Source organism: Patella vulgata, chromosome 4, assembly GCF_932274485.2.
Source record: "Patella vulgata chromosome 4, xgPatVulg1.2, whole genome shotgun sequence".
Classification (NCBI taxonomy): domain Eukaryota; kingdom Metazoa; phylum Mollusca; class Gastropoda; family Patellidae; genus Patella; species Patella vulgata.
This window is the reverse complement of record NC_065882.2, coordinates 79,367,380-79,386,898: the sequence shown is the minus strand read 5'-3', so window position 1 is coordinate 79,386,898 and position 19,519 is coordinate 79,367,380. Positions and strand designations below refer to the sequence as shown.

Genomic DNA, 19,519 nt, shown 5'->3' with positions numbered 1-19,519 from the left:
AAGCTCTCTATATTTCATTTGAGTGTGTTTTTGTCACAACCTATGATTGGACGCTACTGTGTCTGCATTGAAGAGAGCAAACGTGGCTATAAGTTCGGGAATTGCAAAGTATTCTAGCAATAAAATAAAACCAAGTACGAACGTCAACGGGGTGAATTAAGCTCCTTTCTAAGGAGTTTGACACTTTGTGCTGCATGATTATCCCACCAATCCTCGGGTGTTGCATTAAATAGTTAAATCAACTCGCCAGCATCTTCAGTTTTGATGACCTGGGGCCCGCTTGTAAGTTGCATAAGATGATTTTCCTAAATTGGCGACATTTGACCTTATATTTAGATGGTAATGGTTTCTTAAAATTTAAAAGTTCACATAGAACTGTCCAGAAACTTGTCTGTCTTCCACAATTGCAGTCTAAGATGTGGCCCAACTTTTGAGTTGGCGCACAAACATCCTGCCTAAAACCATGAATTTGTAAAAGAATTGAGGAAGCCACGATGGTTAAGTTGGTAAAACGCTAGCTCGCCTTCCTAGACGTCGCGTGTTCGATCCCTGCATTGACCGAGAAAGTTCATCGAGATTTTCTGACGTGCTTTCCCCCCTGTCAGTGGTGAGGGACGGAGGACCAGACAAAGACAGCTGTATAGACGCTCAGATGGGAGGAAAAACCGAAGTCCCGTGTATACATTGGCGTGCACGTAAAAGATCCTTTGGCAGCTGGAATTCGATATAAGAGCAGGCCATAGTGTTGTTGCAAGGGCAAAAGTTCCCTCATATCACACTGTATGGGTATGCTCGTCTTTATTATCGAAGTGTATTATATAAGGTCATCAATATGATCTGTAAACTTGGGAGGCGATGAAGATGGTTGGGTGAAAATAAGATGGGTAATAATAGCATTAGATAATCTGGATGAGTGGCGTACTTGATTAGTCTGACACATGCTCTTGGAATGAACAGGACAGGACCACGGTTCGGTTTTGTCTTTTGATGTTGATTGCTTCTAAGAGTTGCCTTGTTTGGTTAACTGTCAATGTTTTGTGCAACTGACTGCAACTGACTGCAAAGTTGCTTTGAGTTGTAAGAGGCGCCCAGGTCGACTTTTTTCAGTTGCATTCAGTTGCTTTCAGTTGCTCCCAGTTGCCGAAACGCCAGATGCTTTCAGTTGCAAGGTCGACATAAGCCCCCCTTTAGACTTTGTTACTTTTGAGTTGGCGCACAAACATCCTGCCTAAAACCATGAATTTGTAAAAGAATTGAGGAAGCCACGATGGTTAAGTTGGTAAAACGCTAGCTCGCCTTCCTAGACGTCGCGTGTTCGATCCCTGCATTGACCGAGAAAGTTCATCGAGATTTTCTGACGTGCTTTCCCCCCTGTCAGTGGTGAGGGACGGAGGACCAGACAAAGACAGCTGTATAGACGCTCAGATGGGAGGAAAAACCGAAGTCCCGTGTATACATTGGCGTGCACGTAAAAGATCCTTTGGCAGCTGGAATTCGATATAAGAGCAGGCCATAGTGTTGTTGCAAGGGCAAAAGTTCCCTCATATCACACTATATGGGTATGCTCGTCTTTATTATCGAAGTGTATTATATAAGGTCATCAATATGATCTGTAAACTTGGGAGGCGATGAAGATGGTTGGGTGAAAATAAGATGGGTAATAATAGCATTAGATAATCTGGATGAGTGGCGTACTTGATTAGTCTGACACATGCTCTTGGAATGAACAGAACAGGACCACGGTTCGGTTTTGTCTTTTGATGTTGATTGCTTCTAAGAGTTGCCTTGTTTGGTTAACTGTCAATGTTTTGTATTACCCCAATTGATTTTGTTGCGATCATGTCAGGCGATGGTAGGATGGACTGCCGTTGAAATTTGTGCTGACGCGGATTGCTGATGGATCCGTTATTGTTGACTTTGTAGTTAGTAAGTGTTCGTGGTTATATAATTGCTTTCTTGATATGCGTACAGTGGACGGATTTATAAGGAAGATGTTGATCGCTATGTGTTTGTTTCTTTGAAACGAGTCGTTGGTTCTTTGGACAATGCCAACTTAGAAGGGAATGCTGTTGTCAGTTTCCGTTCCAATAGTGAAGTTCCAATACTGTTAGGTAAACTTAGGTGGGTTTCCCATTGGTATTCCTATAGTTTATGCATATGTCTCCTCCTCATGTGAAATAAGTGGCAGTGATGTTGTCAGTGGTGAGGCTGGTGACGAGTGGGGTTAATGTTTCGCCAATGTTACTGTATGGGGTGTTAATGGCTACAGTTCGTGGTACATTGATAGAAAAGTCGAGGATATCGTATGCTACGTGTTTCCCAGGGTTAGTCATTTTGTTTTAATGTTGCTGCAAAATCCGTTGGAGTCTGAAATGAATGATTTAGCAGTTATGGCTAGCGTGATAATGATTTGGAGGGGCACTGAACTGTAGTATAATGAGTGCCTGGAACACACACGTAACCTGGCTTTGCATTGTTTTTTTAATGATTTTGATAGGCGCTCTGGCATAAGGCGGGTGAGGTTGAGTAGGTTTAAGTTGGTAGAATATTTGGTTTGATATATGATTCTGACCTTTAATGGGTTTGAGGTCTTTGGTCTTGATGACAGAGAGTACTGACGTAGTCGTGTGAATCCGTTACCACGTAGCCACCCCTTGGTAGTCGGTACAAGCTTGAGTTCACGTGATAGTAAAGGTGTATGATCATAGGCGTAGGAGCTCAAAGTAATTCAGGGGGGCATAAGAGAAAATTGCCCGATATCAATACCGTTTTTTCGGGCATACATATCGTAAGAGAGCTTCGGGCATATTTTCGGGCATGCAGTGGACAAGTAAAAGACGAGAAAATACTTTTTGGGCAGTGTGGATCTCATAGAAATAAGTTAGTTATATTTTTTTTCTCTAAACGTTAATAGAAAAAAAGGTCGTCGAATTTTTCATTGTCCGAAAATAAATTTTTGGGGGGATTTGCCCCCCCCCCCCCGGCTCCTACGCCTATGTGGATCTCATAGAAATAAGTTAGTTATATTTTTTTTCTCTAAACGTTAATAGAAAAAAAGGTCGTCGAATTTTTCATTGTCCGAAAATAAATTTTTGGGGGGATTTGCCCCCCCCCCCCCCGGCTCCTACGCCTATGTGTATGATGATCTGTGAGGGGACGTTGGCTGGAATTAACCGGTTATGTATTCATCCTTCAGTAATAGTTATTACATTTTATAGTCACATCAGTTTTGGCATGGGCCTACAATTGTCTAATTAGAGAATTCTAATATGATTAGGGGATCACGTGGCTAAGTGGGTAAGACGCTAGCTCGCTAGCCTGGAGGTCGGGTGTTCGATCCCTGCATTGGCCGAGAAAGTTCATCCAGATTTTCCGGCGTGGTTCTCCCTTGTCAGTGATGCAGGACGGAGGGGCTGACAAGGAAAGCTGTCTAGTAGTTCGGATGGGACGAAAGACTGAGGTCCCGTGTACACATTGGCGTGCACGTAAAAGATCCCTTGGCAGTTGGAATTCGATATAAGAGTAGGCCGTAGTGCCGCTGTCCGGGCAAAATTTCCCTCATAGCACACTGTATGGCGTATGCCCGTCTTCATTAGCCCAGGTTAGGAGCAGAACAGTAGGACGTTAAACTCCATTTCATTTCATTTCATTTCTAATATGATTAATTCATCATCATTTGATGTTAAATAATATTGAAGACTAAATTCCAAAGAACTTGTTAATATAACTTTCTGCAGAATTTCCTGAATTTTATCTGAAAACTTAAATAAGACAATATTAACTGACAAACCTTAACAATGATACTTAACACAACCTTAAAAAAAAAGTAACTTTGCGTGGTAGATTATGACTTAATTAACTGATGGTTAATGAAGACGGTTAATATACAATGGTTCATGAAGAAGGTAATACGCAAAAGAGTGTGCTGTAAGAGAAATGTTGCCTGGCTGCAGCGTCACGGCCTGTCAACTGTTCTATCGTACATCTATATTGGATACTACACTGCATTAAGTTCTACATGGCATCCATGTTTTTATTACAAATGACATGAGGGTTAACGCTAATAAAGACGGGTTTTATTCCATTTTATAATGATGACATTTATATTACAGATCTAGTACAATGTAATACCGGTTACTTCAATAAAACACGTTCTACATGCCAACCATGTCAGACATGTTATAATAATACATGTGATCCTACAACTGGTGTTTGTACTGGAAACTGTAAAACTGGTTTTTATGGTACAAAATGTCAACAGGACTGTAATGATGGTTGTTTAAACAATCAATGTTCTAAATCTGATGGTAGATGTAATGACTGTAAACCTGATACAGTTGGTCCATACTGTAACCTAACATGCGGTACAGAATGTCAACCAAGCCCAGACCAGGCTACGACTACTTGTGATAGAAATGGTAGATGTACTAACTGTATTACTGGAAGATATGGCGAAAGATGTGATATGAGCTGTAATACAGGATGTGATGGTGGATGTAATAGGAATGGTGATAGATGTACTAACTGTCGTATAGGAAGATATGGTAATGAATGTGATATGAGCTGTAATACAGGATGTGATGCTGGATGTGATAGAAATGATGGTAAATGTACATCTTGTATTAAAGGTAAAACTGGAGACAGATGTAATATCAACTGTAATAATAATTGTACTGTTTGTAATCAGGATAATGTCAACTCTTGTACTGAATGTATAGATGGAAGATGGGGACCATCATGTAATAAACTATGTAATACTAACTGTAAACCATTAATAGGTACAACTGTTGGTTTATGTGATCAGATGAAAGGAGATTGTATAAATGGATGTGTACCTGGCAAAATAGGATCAAATTGTACAACAGGTAAATATATTTTTTTCTACGCACATTTGAATATATTTATTGTGCCACTAATCTCTGAATTTAGTCTATGTTTATACTATTAGGACTACCATTGAAATGGCAAAATATCATTTTGAAAGTAGTGTGAAAACGTTTCAAGCACGTCAATATACGTATAGAGCGCTCGAAATCACAATTCTCATCTAAATAATCTATATTTTTGATCAATCAATGTTTATATTGCTGGCCAAATAGCAAGAAAACATCGTTTATAATAGATTATGTTAATAATGCTTGTTTTAAGGGCATAATAAACCCAATTGTAGGTGCTGACCGATAGATGATGAAACATATATTTTAGGAGTATTTGTCATGTATTAATAGTTTTTGAACCACGGATTTAAAACATCAATGGATGGGGATAAACAATATATTGATTGTCACCCAGGGAGGTATAGTGAACACTGTGACAATAAATGTTGTACTTGTGAATGTTTGTCTTGTATTAACAGATTGTGAAGCAGGTAGTGAAAACTGAAAGTAAATATGGTTATTGTATCATTGTAAGTATTTGTCTTATCTTTGTAGATTGTGAAGCAGGTAACTATGGTGATAATTGTGCCAACAGTTGTGGTAACTGTCGTAATAAAATACCATGTGATGTAATCACTGGTAGATGTGGACTTGATGGTTGTGCTGATGGCTTTCAGGGTCCAACATGTATGGGTAAGCTAGTTGCGGTGTATTATTAATCATTTTACAGTATTTTAGAACAGTTAGTCGGGTAGTTTCTCTTTCACTCGTAACTTTGCTAGTCAACACATCATTAGACTGCGACGATATAAACTTTTGGGTAATATATTATAGTAAAGAAGGTATCTGGCATATTTGCTTTATTGCGTTTTCCTTCAATTTCATTCGGACATTGGCGAAACCTGCACTACCCAATGCATTCCAGAGCCTTCTCATCTTCATACCCTTAATGCCAAGTCCGTTCTCACACTACAGACAGTAATTTGTCTGAGTGGATATCTTCTTGTATCCCATTTCATTATTTCACCAAAATTTGTATTATTCTAGACGAACAAACCGACAGTTCTACAACAATAATAGCTGCTGTGGTGTCATCTGTGGTTGTGGTTGTGATCGCTACTGTTGTTATTCTTTTAGTCCTGAAGCGTAGAAGGTAAGCTGAATCGTTCGTAGATTGTAACACCACCAAGTGCACCTTATAAATTACAAAAAAAATACAATAAAAATAATTGATGTTCTAATTTCAGCGATGGCATTCCTTGTTCAATTAACATTGATGTTGAAAACTGAATGAATGCTAATATTTTACGAACAAATGAAGATTCGATATTTAAGTAAAACCAGTTTCGGTATTTTTTTAAATGATCAATGGTACGCGTGTTATTGTTTAAGGGTTTTGTTTTTTATTTAAAGGCGACAAAAATCAACTGATTCTGACCAAGTTGAGGTGAACGATATACCACTAAATGCTAAAACTGATGTATCAACTAATGTATCAAGAGCTTCAGAAAAAACAGTTAAAGGTCGGTGCAATGTCGTATACTTACAGTTAATCAAGTAGAAACCGGGAAATTACCAATTTTACTATTCAACGGAAAGACGTTTTCTGTTGCATAATTGACGTCAAAATCTGCTACAATACGGATTATAACGACTGAATTAAATAAACAATATAAAAGATTTTGTATTGTAAAAGTTTACTTATTATTCTGTTTTATTTTAGTGGAAGAAAAGCCTACAGTCAGTGGTAATACATATGTTAATCTGGTAAGATCTTCCGACCAACTAGAAATCGAAGAACAGGCAGCACAGGTTTATGTAAACGTTGATGAACCAACTGAATCTTCTACACGTGTTAAATTGATCAATCTGTTGCAATACATCAAATCCAGAAGAAAAACACTCAAATCGGAATATGAGGTAAGCTAACATAATGCATCTGCTGCAGATGATATAGTTCTTCCATGAGACAAGTGATGTGGTTTCGATCCCAGAAGTGAAGTCATGTAGGTAACAGTCAATAGATCCAATGGGTTTTCGTCGAGTTTTCCGGTTTTCCCCGAACAAAACAAAAAACGATGAAATTGGTTTGACCATGAATTTAAAGCAATTGGAAATTGCGATTTTGAGAAAATATTTCCGTCTATAAGAATCGATGTGTTATTTGAAGGATCTTGATGATGAATACGAATATGTTACATGATATATAGTTCAATATGTGCTTCACCTAAAAAACGTGACATGATAAGATTGAATTTTTCTCAGTAAATCAACAGGGCATGTATTCGTTTTTCGTGTGATGTTACTTCCACAACCAATTAGAATGTCAGCGTTTCTGCGAACTGGGGCTGGCAGGGTTAACTTGATCTTATGAAAAATAATATATGATATTCCAAATGTTACAAAATAAAAAAGGAACATTTCACATTCATAATGTGATATTCCTTAAAACAACAATAGTTTCGAAGCTATCTTCGAACTTGCCTAAACTAGGTTATTTTTTAAAACTTAACCATGTTAAAAATAACTTAGCTGATTATATTACAAATATTACATTACCGCAAAATACAGAACCATTTCTCATTGATATTACTTCAACAACAAAGAAGAGTTTCAACGTATCCTCGAACTGACTTCCCCGGCGGTTACTTTGTAATATGAACGTATATGTGATAACGAACGACTATATTAGGGTAGAGGCCGTAAGTGTGGCAATGCCAACGTAGTCTAGTCCGTCGAATGTTACGAAACACTGAGGTCAACCTTGTACGTAACATAACCCTCGATAAACTGACCGAATTATTGTCATGACGAAACATCAAAACCCCTTTTATTGCGCGACTTATATTAAATGAAATGAAATGTGATTTAACTTTCTATTTGTCTGAACTGGGCTATTGGAGACGGTCGACATATATGAAATCTCTTATTATGATAAAGGGGGATCACGGTGTCTAAGTGGGTAAAACGCTGACTCGCTAGCCTGGAGGTCGGGTGTTCGATCCCTGCATTGGCCGAGAAAGTTCATCCGGACTTTCCGGCGTGCCCCCCCCCCCCTTTGTCAGTGATGCAGGACGGAGGGCCTGACAAGGACAGCTGTTTAGTCGTTCGGATGGGACGAAAAACCGAGGTCCCGTGTAAAAGATCCCTTGACAGTTGGAATTCGATATAAGAGTAGGCCGTAGTGCCGCTGTCCGGGAAAAATTTCCCTCATAGCATACTGTATGGCGTATGTTCGTCTTCATTAGCCCAGATCGGAGCAGCACAGTAGGATGTTAAACCCCATTTCCTTTCCTTACTTTTATGATAAAACATTTAAATGTTAGCAATATTAATTCCCTTTCAGAGTCTTCCAAGTGGACTATGTTCAGCTACTGATTATTGTATGAATGCTGTTAATAAGCCTAAAAATAGATATAAGGATTTATGTGCTTGTAAGTATCTTAATCAATATAAAGTATTGTATGTTATACATGAGACTTTTATATTAAATACGAACATCATACATTAAATGCAAGTAGAGCAAGTATTTCGATGCTATTGTAGCGAGAACAGTCAGCTCTTACATAACGTATCTTTAAATAAGCATAAGTTATAGCGAGAACAGTCAGCGCTTTATATATATCTTACATAATATATCTTTAAATAAGCATATGTTATAACGAGAACAGTCAGCTCTTTATCTAAATGTTTCATAATGTATCTTTAAATAAGCATATGTTATAGCGAGAACAGACGGCTCTTTATATAAATCTTACATAATGCATATTTAAATAAACACATGTTATATAATTATATTTATATTACCTATTACAGTTGATCATTCACGAGTTAAACTGGATATAGAAAACGATGACCCTAATTCTGATTACATCAATGCTTGTTATATAACTGTAAGTTATTATTTCGCGATTGGATCTGACTTCTCACATTTTTTTATGTGTAGTAATATTTCCTTAATTCAAACGAAAAAATACATACACAGTTCCGCGCTGTCACAGTTCATTAAATTATTTATTTTAATTCTTGTCAAATTGTTTACAATTAAAATATTTTTATCTTTAATCAGTTTTAGGCGGTTTAACCAACACTAGTATAATTAATCATAGAGTAATTTTAATATTGTATATATAATTTATATTAATACCTGTTTTACATAGGGATATTCCGATGTTGAAAAGAAATATATCGCTTCACAGGGTGAGTAATTATGATAGATAGTTTCATTGACGTAGAATGCTTAATCACAAAGACACATACCAAATGTGGTCATAGGCTATAAAGATCTTATATACCTTACATGGGTGAAGAATAGGCAAAGATGATAAACTGTACGGTTTTCTCTCGTAATATTTAGCATCCTACATTTGAATCATTTTTATTCCTGCTTTCTTATACTTTATTTATGTTTATCAGGTCCAATTGATGTTATTATTGAAGAGTTTTTGCGACTATTGTGGGTTTCACAGACCGGGAAGATTGTTATGTTGACCAACCTGGTGGAAATGGGAAAAGTATTTGTTCATTTAAATCTATCACAGCTCAAATATTGTAATATATTGTTTTAACGAATTATAACATCTTGAATTTAGATTATAAGTTTCCAGTATTCATGATATGGTTTTGAAGAATTTTAGGCTCTGTAGATTTTGATATCTTTTTACACATTTGGTTCGAAATTATTGCCTCCATAAATTCTGACCAAATCTTACCGTATAGCTACTTGATATGTCGAGTGTCGTCCAGGAGACAGAATATGGTTATTATTTCAGAAACACCCGATACCACGTGTTGCTGATATCATCTGGTTTGTTCGATGACAATCTCACATAGTTAACAGTTAAATATTCACCTGAACAACCTGCTTTGCTTCACGTTGTTTTAATAGTTTGTCGCGGTTTGTAGTTTCTGGCACAACATCTTCGCTATGTTGAATTCACTCAATCAACCGGTGATTTGTTTTTTACAATGTATAATATTAAAATATTAGGCTAATAATAAAATAATAATAATAATATAATGTTACAGGAGAAATGTTTCAAGTATTGGCCGGACAGTGGCGAAGAAATGAAATTTGGTAACATTTCAGTGACATTGGTCAACGAGGATAACTATTCTCACTTCGCAATTAGAACTCTTAAACTCACAAAAGTAGGTGATCTATTTCATAAAAAAAATATATATATATGCTCCAAACAGTGTATTGTGTGTTTGTGTTGGGGGTGGGGGTGGGCAACAGATAGTGACATTTTAGTAGTCTCTTAAATGCAGACTATGATGGACACTGCTTGGATTTGATGATAGTCTCCACAATTGTATATATTTTACACAGAATTGATATATCTAACACAGATCACACACATTAAGCAATAGTGATAGTTAATGTTGTGTTTGATTATTTCACTTAACGGTTCATCCTTTAGTAACATGCAAACATTTAAAGATGCATATTCTATTTTTTATAACTTACAAAATGTGTTGAGAACTTTTATCCAATCTATAAATTTACGAATGTCCTGCGATATCGCTATTGTTTTGGACAAATGATATGTAGAAAGGTCTGCGCTAGATCCTGACCAGTCAGTAAATCATAAATTTAAGAAATAATTTAACAAATTTATTTTGTAAAGTTGAGAAACGTGAAATAAACTGTTTCACACATAGTGGCTTCTTCCCGTCTGTTAAAATACGAAGGAAACGCAAAATGCCAGGCATTGAGTTAGGTTTTCCAACGTCTGCGGGCAAAATTGATAAATCAGATTTCTTTTAGAAAACCAAATGCTAATGGGAATATATTTCAATTCCTGGCATTTAATATTATGAATATATAATAATATATAATAGTCTACATTAATTTCTAGGACGAATATGGATCTAGAACCATTAAGCAGTATCATTATACATCGTGGCCTGATAAAGGTGTTCCTACTGATATTGCTTCATTGGTTGAATTCAGAAGTAAAGTGATTAAAGCTGTATCACCACATCCAGGACCAATGCTGGTACACTGCAGGTTTGTAAACCAATTGACCATGTACATGTCGCATCTAATTTACGTATTTTACAGCCATTCTGAAATCTTGTAGCATAGTTAGAATAAAGTTAATATCGGAGCTCAGTGACGGCCAAACAGCGGTGCATGCGTCAAATGTGATACTTTGGATGATTAGGAGTAGCGCATTATTGTCTTCCTGTGATCTTTCGTCACGACTGAAAAACATACATGATGTGACACTATCCTGGTCACGGATCTCATAAACCATACATGTGACACTACAGGTAGGCATGAAGCTCCTGAAAATGGCCAGTGACACTATCATTCGGCTCGGTAGGACATTCACGATGCATATAAAACCTCAAGGATCAATTAACTTTGGTGATTAACTATGTTTTTATATCTTTATAATATATATAATGCAAAAGCTACATACAGGAAACTACACACCAGCTTATAATATTAAATGTAAGCTAAATATGAATTCTCTATCTCTTAGCGCGTGTTCTTTGGCGAGAGTCAGTCTGGCCTCTAAGCCAAGGAGGATGTGGTTATGATGTTCCCCTAGGATCTTATATAGAAAGTATAGATGCGTCGTGAGCTATAAGGGCTGGCCAATTACCATTTTTGGAAGTGTTTTGTATAGGTATCGTTTTACCTCAACGCTATTCTATTTAATTGTACTTTTCTGTGCACAAGATGCCTGGACGATAGAAATGGATACTGGCATAACTGTCAGTGAGTTAGTCTAAGGTGTTGGCCAAAAATTCATCGGGATTTTCCAGCGTGGTTGCCCCATGTCAGTGATGCAGGACGGAGGGCCTGACAAGGGCAATTGTCTGGTCATTCTTATGGGACGAACAACCGAGACCCGCGTACATATTGGCGTGTACGTATAAGATCCCTTGGCAGTTAGAATTCCATATAAGAGTAGGGCCGTCTTCATTAGCCCAGTCGGAGCAGAACAGTAGGACGTCAAATCCCATTTCATTTCATTTCATCCACATTATGCTTTTAAGATATCAAAATAGAGTTCTATGGCCCATCAGACTTATTGTGTGAACTAATTGTAGTGTGTAAACGGTTCGCCGACCCTGATCTAAAAAATCACTCAATAACTGTGTTTTTTCAGTGCTGGTATTGGACGAACGGGAACTTTTATAGCATTAGATTACTTGATAGAAGAAGCTAGCGCAGAGTATTCAGTAGATATCTATGAATGCGTTAAACAGATGAGATATGAACGAGTTAACATGGTCCAGACTTGGGTATGTTTATTTAAATATATATCTTGGTACACAATAACGTATTTTAATCTAAAGGTAAACGAGGTTTTTTTACGTTCAGGGACAATATGTATTTCTACATGATGCTTTAGCTGTATGGTATATAGTTGAAGATATTACGTTTCCCGTGTCGTCATATCAACAAGACTATCATACATTACTGAAGGTCAATAGTTCGTCTGGTAAATCAAAGCTTCAAGAACGATTTGAGGTAAGTTTGCATAATAATACTCGAATACCTCTGACATGAATATACACTCTAATGTAGTGTATGCATGGATCTCATTCATAATATTTATCTTCGTCTTCAGATGCTTAATGATGTGTGTCCGCCACAAAGTACAGCCGATTGTTCAGTAGCTTTATCAGAAGAAAACAAGAATAAGAACAGAGATCTATCAATACTAGCATGTAAGTAGTTTTCTTGTTTTATTTATTATTGAGCCATCCAAAATTAATTTACTAGACAATTTCTAGTGTATTTGATCCAATAATTTCTAGAGTATGTGTAACTTATATTATCCTAATTTCATTTCATTACATTTACTACATAATTTGTTGTACTTATATGTACTAAATTATTATATTGACATATTCTTTATAATATATACATATGCTTTATTATATATTCATATTTTGTTATATGTATATATTATTTATTCTACGTATATATTCTTTATTCTATGTATATATTCTTTATTATATGTTTAAGGTCTTTATTGCATTTGATACATAAATTCATAGAGTGTGATAAACTTATATATGATAATTTGATATTTGTACATATTCTTTATTTCAGCTGATAAAGTTCGACTGTGTTTATCAAAACCATACACAAAAGATTATATCAATGCTGTGTTTTTATCGGTAAGATAAAAATAACAAGAGACAGAAATGAAATATAAGCCAGATTTAATATTTGGATTTATTGAGAGAAGAAGTTGTACAAACATATTTTACAATTACATTTTTTTATATTGGAATGTTTTACAGTTTAATACTTTGAGATTCGGTATTGTAGATAAATCAGTATTTTACATTTGAATGTTATACATGTTAATAGTTTAAAATTCAGTATTTTATACAATGTTATACCATTCAGTATATTTCATTTGCATGTTATACATTTATTACCATATTATTTGATGAATTTAGAAACATATCGGTAACAAAGTAGCCTACTGTGTTTGAGACGCTTTATCCATGACTTTCATCGCCTAATGTGTTCTAAACAAAAACTGAATAGTTCCGTTTGTATAAGATTTTCGTATATTTTCAGAGTTACACAAAGAAACGTGCTTATATATTGACCCAAACACCCTTACCAAATACAGTGATAGATTTCTGGACGATGGTTGTAGAACAAGACGTTACTACAATAGTTAATATGGATATATCAGAAACAGGAAAGGTAACAATTTTAAATATTAATGAACCCATGCAATCAAATTACAAAATGGTGAAATACGTCAGTTGTAAATATATTTTGAACGCTTTGTAAATGAAGTTTATGATTTTATGGGAAGGTGGTATGTAATTACTCAAAGGAAAGGTTTTGTTATCCTTTCTAATTCTATATTTCAACACTACAGGACATTGGACAATATGTACCAGCAACCGATGAACTGAAGTGCGGACCATATAATATTATCAAACAAGATGAAACAACACACGAGAATGGTATTTATTCAGTCGTTACCTGTTTAATTAACAGTGAATTAGATGTAAGTAGGACCTTTCGTTGTTAATTTAATACCTTGTAATCATCATTATATATTTCTGTGTAATATTTTAGTCATTTGTTACGTACTGTATTATTGCACCCTTTTCTGTGTCTGTCGCCATTTTAACCATTCTTTTATTCTGATAAAGGGAGATAAACGCAAATCTGTGCACGAATTTGTAGAATATTCGTGATGGATAATAAAATGATAATCTATGTTACAAGTCAGATTGGGTAAGGATTAATAATTGTAAATCATTAATATAATATCATTTTACAGAACCAGGGCTGATTGGGGAAGGATTAATATTTGTAAAGTATTAATATAATATAATGTTACAACATATTTTAGAAGGATCACGAATTGTAATTCATTTATACAATTTTACAGCACTAGGGCAGATTGAGAAAATATCATTAATTGTAAACCATTAATTTAATATAATGTTACCAAGTCGTATGTTCCCCCTGTCCGGTGGTATTGGGCCTGTCACACTATAACGTTTTAGACAACTTATTCCGACGTATGATATCAAAAAAGACGAGTAGGAGATTTTATTTATCACCCAATCCTTTTTTTACATGCAACATTAAATAAATAAAATTCTTTGCTATAGACTTCACTTTTACTGAACCTGATTACATAACGGCGTAGTGATACATCATTTTTTTGATAGCAATCCAACTATTGCAAAGTCCTTTATATTGACACAGTGTTTCCATCGAGGTCAAGTAAATAAAAATAATTCATTTTTAATAAAACAAAAAGTTACTTTTAATAAAAAAATGAAATGTTCTTTGAAAATACAAAAAAGTAGTTCCTTTTTAACTGACCAATGCAATTCATGTAAAGTAGATTATGAAATTTATCACACAAGCGATATCTACTGTAGATTGTATTATTAGATGATAAATTATAATGTTTCAACACTAGGATAGATTGGTCAGGGTCATTAATTGTAAATACTTAATGTAATATCTTGCAAAACTGGAACAGATTGGGGAAGAGTCAGTAATTGTTTATCATTAATATAAAGAAGACATGAATGTCTGTAAAGGATTTATTGGTTTGTGTCCATCCATCAGGAAAATCTACAACGAAGAATTAAAATTTATCAGTGTAATTTCTGGAACCCAAATAAAAGGGCACCAAAATCAGCCGGTCCAATATTCACTCTCTTAGACGATATCAAGGCATGGTCACAAGAACATGAAGATGGACCTATCATAGTTCATTGTCGGTAAGATATTTTACGTTGTGAATATAATATGGACCTATCATAGTTCATTGTCTGTAAGTTGATTTACTATATTAAACAATATAAATGAAGATGGTTTCCAACCATAACTTTATGAAGCTATCATATTTCATTGTCTGCACGTTGTTATACTTTATGAATCTATCATAGTTCATCGTAATTCGATTTACTCATTAACGCAATACACATAGCAATGGCTCTACATTGTCGATTTACTTTGTTAAATCCAGTTTTCCTTCAATATTACATTTTCAGAAATGGTGTAGAGAAATCGAGTGTATTCTGTGTTCTGGCAGCTATATTAGAAAGATTAACTATAGAACATGATGTCAGTATTTTACAGACTTTAGTTCAATTAAGAGTTTCTAGACCTCAGATTATGGCCCCTTTCGTAAGTATTATGAATCATATCACGGCATTGAATATTGTGAACGACCAGTTGGCCGTTTGTCTTAGATTAGCCACATATTGTTGTCGGCCTCGTCCGTTAATCATCGTGAACTACGATTACCGGCTAGTCTTGTGTTTTAGACCCTTTGTATTATTTAGTTAGTTCAAGATAAACCCTGGCAGAGATGTACATCAGCTCTTCCAGTCAAAAAAATCATGGGAGCCACGGTGGGTCAGTGATTAAGACGTTGGTTCGTTAACCCGGAGGTCCCGCTCTCAATCGTTATTTTGGCTGAAAAAGTTCATCGAGATTTTTCGTCGCTGTGATGTAAGACGGATGGCCTGACAAGGGTCAACGTATAGTCGTGCAGATGGGACGAAAAACCGAGGTCCCGTTTACACAGTTGGAATTTGATATAAAGCTAGACCGTATGCCGTTGTCCGGGCAGAGTGTCCCTCATAGCACACAGTATGGCGACAGTATGGCGTAGGACCGTCTTCATTAGCTAGGATGCTAAACCCAATCTCATTTCATTTCATAAATGAAGATGAACATGTGAGAACTGTTTCAAACATAACTAGGGTTGTTAAGATTATATCACCAGTGATAATTATTTTACATTTTGTTGACATTGTCATCGAAGCCTTGAAACATCGCACGTGACAGTTTATAATACCATTTTATTACGGACCCAACGTGCGGGAATAACGTGTAGGTGTAGAGTTAAAAGACAATCTACTACCAAAGGTATTGTAATTAAACACAGTGTGTTCCATGAGCATGCAATTCTAACTTGAATAAAAGTTTGCATTATTAGATTGCTCCAACAGTCATAATGCATCCTTTAGGCTGGATGTTCACTAAGCTGTTTATAACCGACGTTGTGAATTGTCTATATTGTTGATGATTATGTAAATTTAATTTCAGGAACAGTTAAAATTTTGTTTTGATGCAGTTGGTGAATATCTAGAGGAGTTTGCTGTTTACGCCAATTCCTGCTAATATTACCCTAAATTCAGGCTAATTCTGTGTATGCCAATTATGTAACTTATATTGTAACTTCATTGTTATTGAAACCATATATTACTATAATATTTTAAACTTGTATGTGATAATTCAGTATATTTCATATTATGATTTTAATTTTGTAACACATAAATGTACCTCTAATGTTATTATAACCATATAGTAAACGTCTATCTTCTAAACCACAATAGTTGATACAAAACTTGTAATGATATTATAAACGTGTATTTTATAATCCGCCATGTTTCATACAAAACGTGTAATGATATTATAATCGTGTATTTTATAATCCGATAATCCGCCATGTTTCATACAAAACGTTTAATAATATTATAAACGTATATCTTATAATCCAACCTATTTTATATAAAACGTTTAATAATATTATATACGTGTATCTTATAATCCAACATATTTATATAAAACGTTTAATAATATTATAAAATTGTATCTTTTTATAATCCGACTTAATTTATGTAAAATGTATAATAATATAAACGTGTATCTAGCATATTTAATGTAAAAAGTATAATAATAGAAACGTGTATCTTATAATCTAACATATTTTTGGTAAAACTTATAATAAAGTTATTTGTTTATTTGGTGCAATGTCTATTTTCTGTCTTGTCCGCAGGTCTATCTTGTAGATTTTTGTTTTACGTGTAGTGCGGTCCTCCTGCACTTACTATTATAATGCAACATATTTTATAAAACGTTTAATAAAATTATAAACGTGTATCTTATAATTCAACATATTTTATATAAAACGTATAATAATATAAAAGGGTATGTTATAATTCAGTGTATTTTATGTAAAACGTGTATTTTATAATCCAACATATTTTATTTAAAACGTATAATAAAATTATATTATAAACGTGTATTTTATAATCCAACACATTTAATATAAAACGTGTAATAATATCATAAATGTGTATCTTATAATTCAACATATTTTATATAAAACGTATAATACTATTATGAATGTGTATTTTATAATTCAACATATTTTATATAAAACGTTTAATAATATTATAAATGTTTATCTTATAATTCAACATTTTTATGTAAAACGTGTAATAATATTATAAATGTGAATCTCATAATTCAACATATTTTGTGTAACGTTAAAATGAGAAAAAATATTTTGGGGGGCGGGGAAGGGGAGGGGGTATTTGGAATTATAGTTGGCAAAATTAATTTCCTAGAATCCAATAACACGCTAATCTGACATATTTCTTTGCATTGAATAACGCGAATTTGTACTGAATTGGCTAAGGAGTGAAACATTTTTCACTCATCGATTATTATGCCCCAAAAATGTTTTAATCCATGGTCAATGCATAAATTTTATGGATTGACTATGGAGTAAGACCTTTTTTTCGGGCATCCATTATTATTTATTTATTTATGAATGCAGCTGCGACCGTCTGATTGATTGATTGGAATTGGGGTCATCATAAAGTGGGATTACGGTTGAAAAAAACATTGGACCACTGTAAAGTGACTTAACTCACGGGCTAGAATTGTACTTAATAACATTATTCTTCAACATATATCTGTAATTGTTCTTTCAATCCTATATTTGATACCATTTTAATTGATATACTATTTCTGATTTTTATAAAACTGTATTATTAAATACAATTCGCCATCGATATCGTTATTCGTTATTTACCGATTGAATAACACTGTGGGTTGTTTATCGACTATACATTTTATTTAATTTGAGAGAGAGAGAGAATGGGGTTTAACGTCCACTCGATACAAACTTGGTCATTTCGGGACTAACACATGGTTTTTGATTTTATTTCAATAATTCGCTTGCGCGTAGGGGTCTTTAGCAGTGGGAGGAAACCGGAGGACCCGGAGAAAACCCACGAGGTATGACAGGCGACCCTACTCCTTGCCACGTACAACCGGGGATTCGAAACCACGCCAGTTGACTCAAAGACAGACTTTATGGTACAGCGCGCACGTGCTAACCATTCAATAACAATTTTGTGTTTTATGCCCACATTCTTCGTCTTTTTGCTGTTTCTGTCAATAGGTATAGTTTTGTAGGTGCCATTTGGTCCAGTCAATCGGCGGTAAAGTTAATATAATCTAGGAAAAATTACAACAGACGGTTGATTGATATCATTTTGTTCGTAGAACCATCCTCTACAACATATCCAAAGTTCTCTGGTGGTTGGGGAGGGGCCTAATTTACATAAATTCAATATGGCCGCCGAGTACACTTTTGACGACCGATGGATGATAGCAGCACAACAACAATCATCATACATCGATAATTCTAACATGTACAACATACCGGAACATAAAATATTCATATCAGACGTCTCCATTAATCATCGTCCCCTGACATCGAGATGTCTCCCTCCCTCCCTCCTGTCAGGTGTATATCATTTATAGTGTCTATCTTGTATCCTCTCGTCTAATCTGGAATTCGGTTACATTTATACGATTATATTTACCATCTGAATTTAAACTGATAAATATTCAACAAAACTTAATACTTAATGATAGTGACAAAGTAATATGCCTATTTTACATCATTATGTTGTAGTATTCGGTAGTATGTGGTGAGATTGAGGTGGTATCGGGGTGGTATTGGGTAGTATTTGGTAGTATAGTATTGGGTAGTATTGGGTAAATCGTAGCATAACCTAAATATATTATACTGTACTTCCTTCTTGCAAATGGGGATATTTTAAATCAGTATTTGTTTATGCTCAAGTGTGCAACAGAATACAGACTGTATTTGTGTAATTTGAAACGCCCTCATAATATATGTGTATTATAATATCCTTCCCTCTTACAAATACAGAAGTAAAGAGCATTCATCTTTTACATTGAATATTGACGTATTATTATTGAATATTGAAATAAATAACCGAGGGCGTTGGTAACTTCTATAATTAACATCAATTATTTATACATATGTGGTCGCCGCCCCCGG

At 34.8% G+C, this 19,519-nt stretch overlaps 1 protein-coding gene across 1 annotated transcript in view; it reads left to right on the top strand.

The window, feature by feature from the left end:
- Positions 1-6,662: 6,662 nt before the first annotated feature.
- LOC126818101 (receptor-type tyrosine-protein phosphatase kappa-like) overlaps positions 6,663-19,519 on the top strand; it is a 33,018-nt gene continuing 20,161 nt past the window's right edge. The window contains exons 1-10 of the mRNA XM_056100666.1: positions 6,663-6,797; positions 8,224-8,311; positions 8,694-8,770; positions 9,038-9,077; positions 9,294-9,391; positions 9,906-10,028; positions 10,739-10,890; positions 12,005-12,140; positions 12,220-12,369; positions 12,470-12,569. Coding sequence (XP_055956641.1) covers positions 8,263-8,311; positions 8,694-8,770; positions 9,038-9,077; positions 9,294-9,391; positions 9,906-10,028; positions 10,739-10,890; positions 12,005-12,140; positions 12,220-12,369; positions 12,470-12,569 — 925 coding nt within the window. The 5' untranslated portion in view covers positions 6,663-6,797; positions 8,224-8,262. The remainder of the gene's footprint in view (positions 6,798-8,223; positions 8,312-8,693; positions 8,771-9,037; positions 9,078-9,293; positions 9,392-9,905; positions 10,029-10,738; positions 10,891-12,004; positions 12,141-12,219; positions 12,370-12,469; positions 12,570-19,519) is intronic.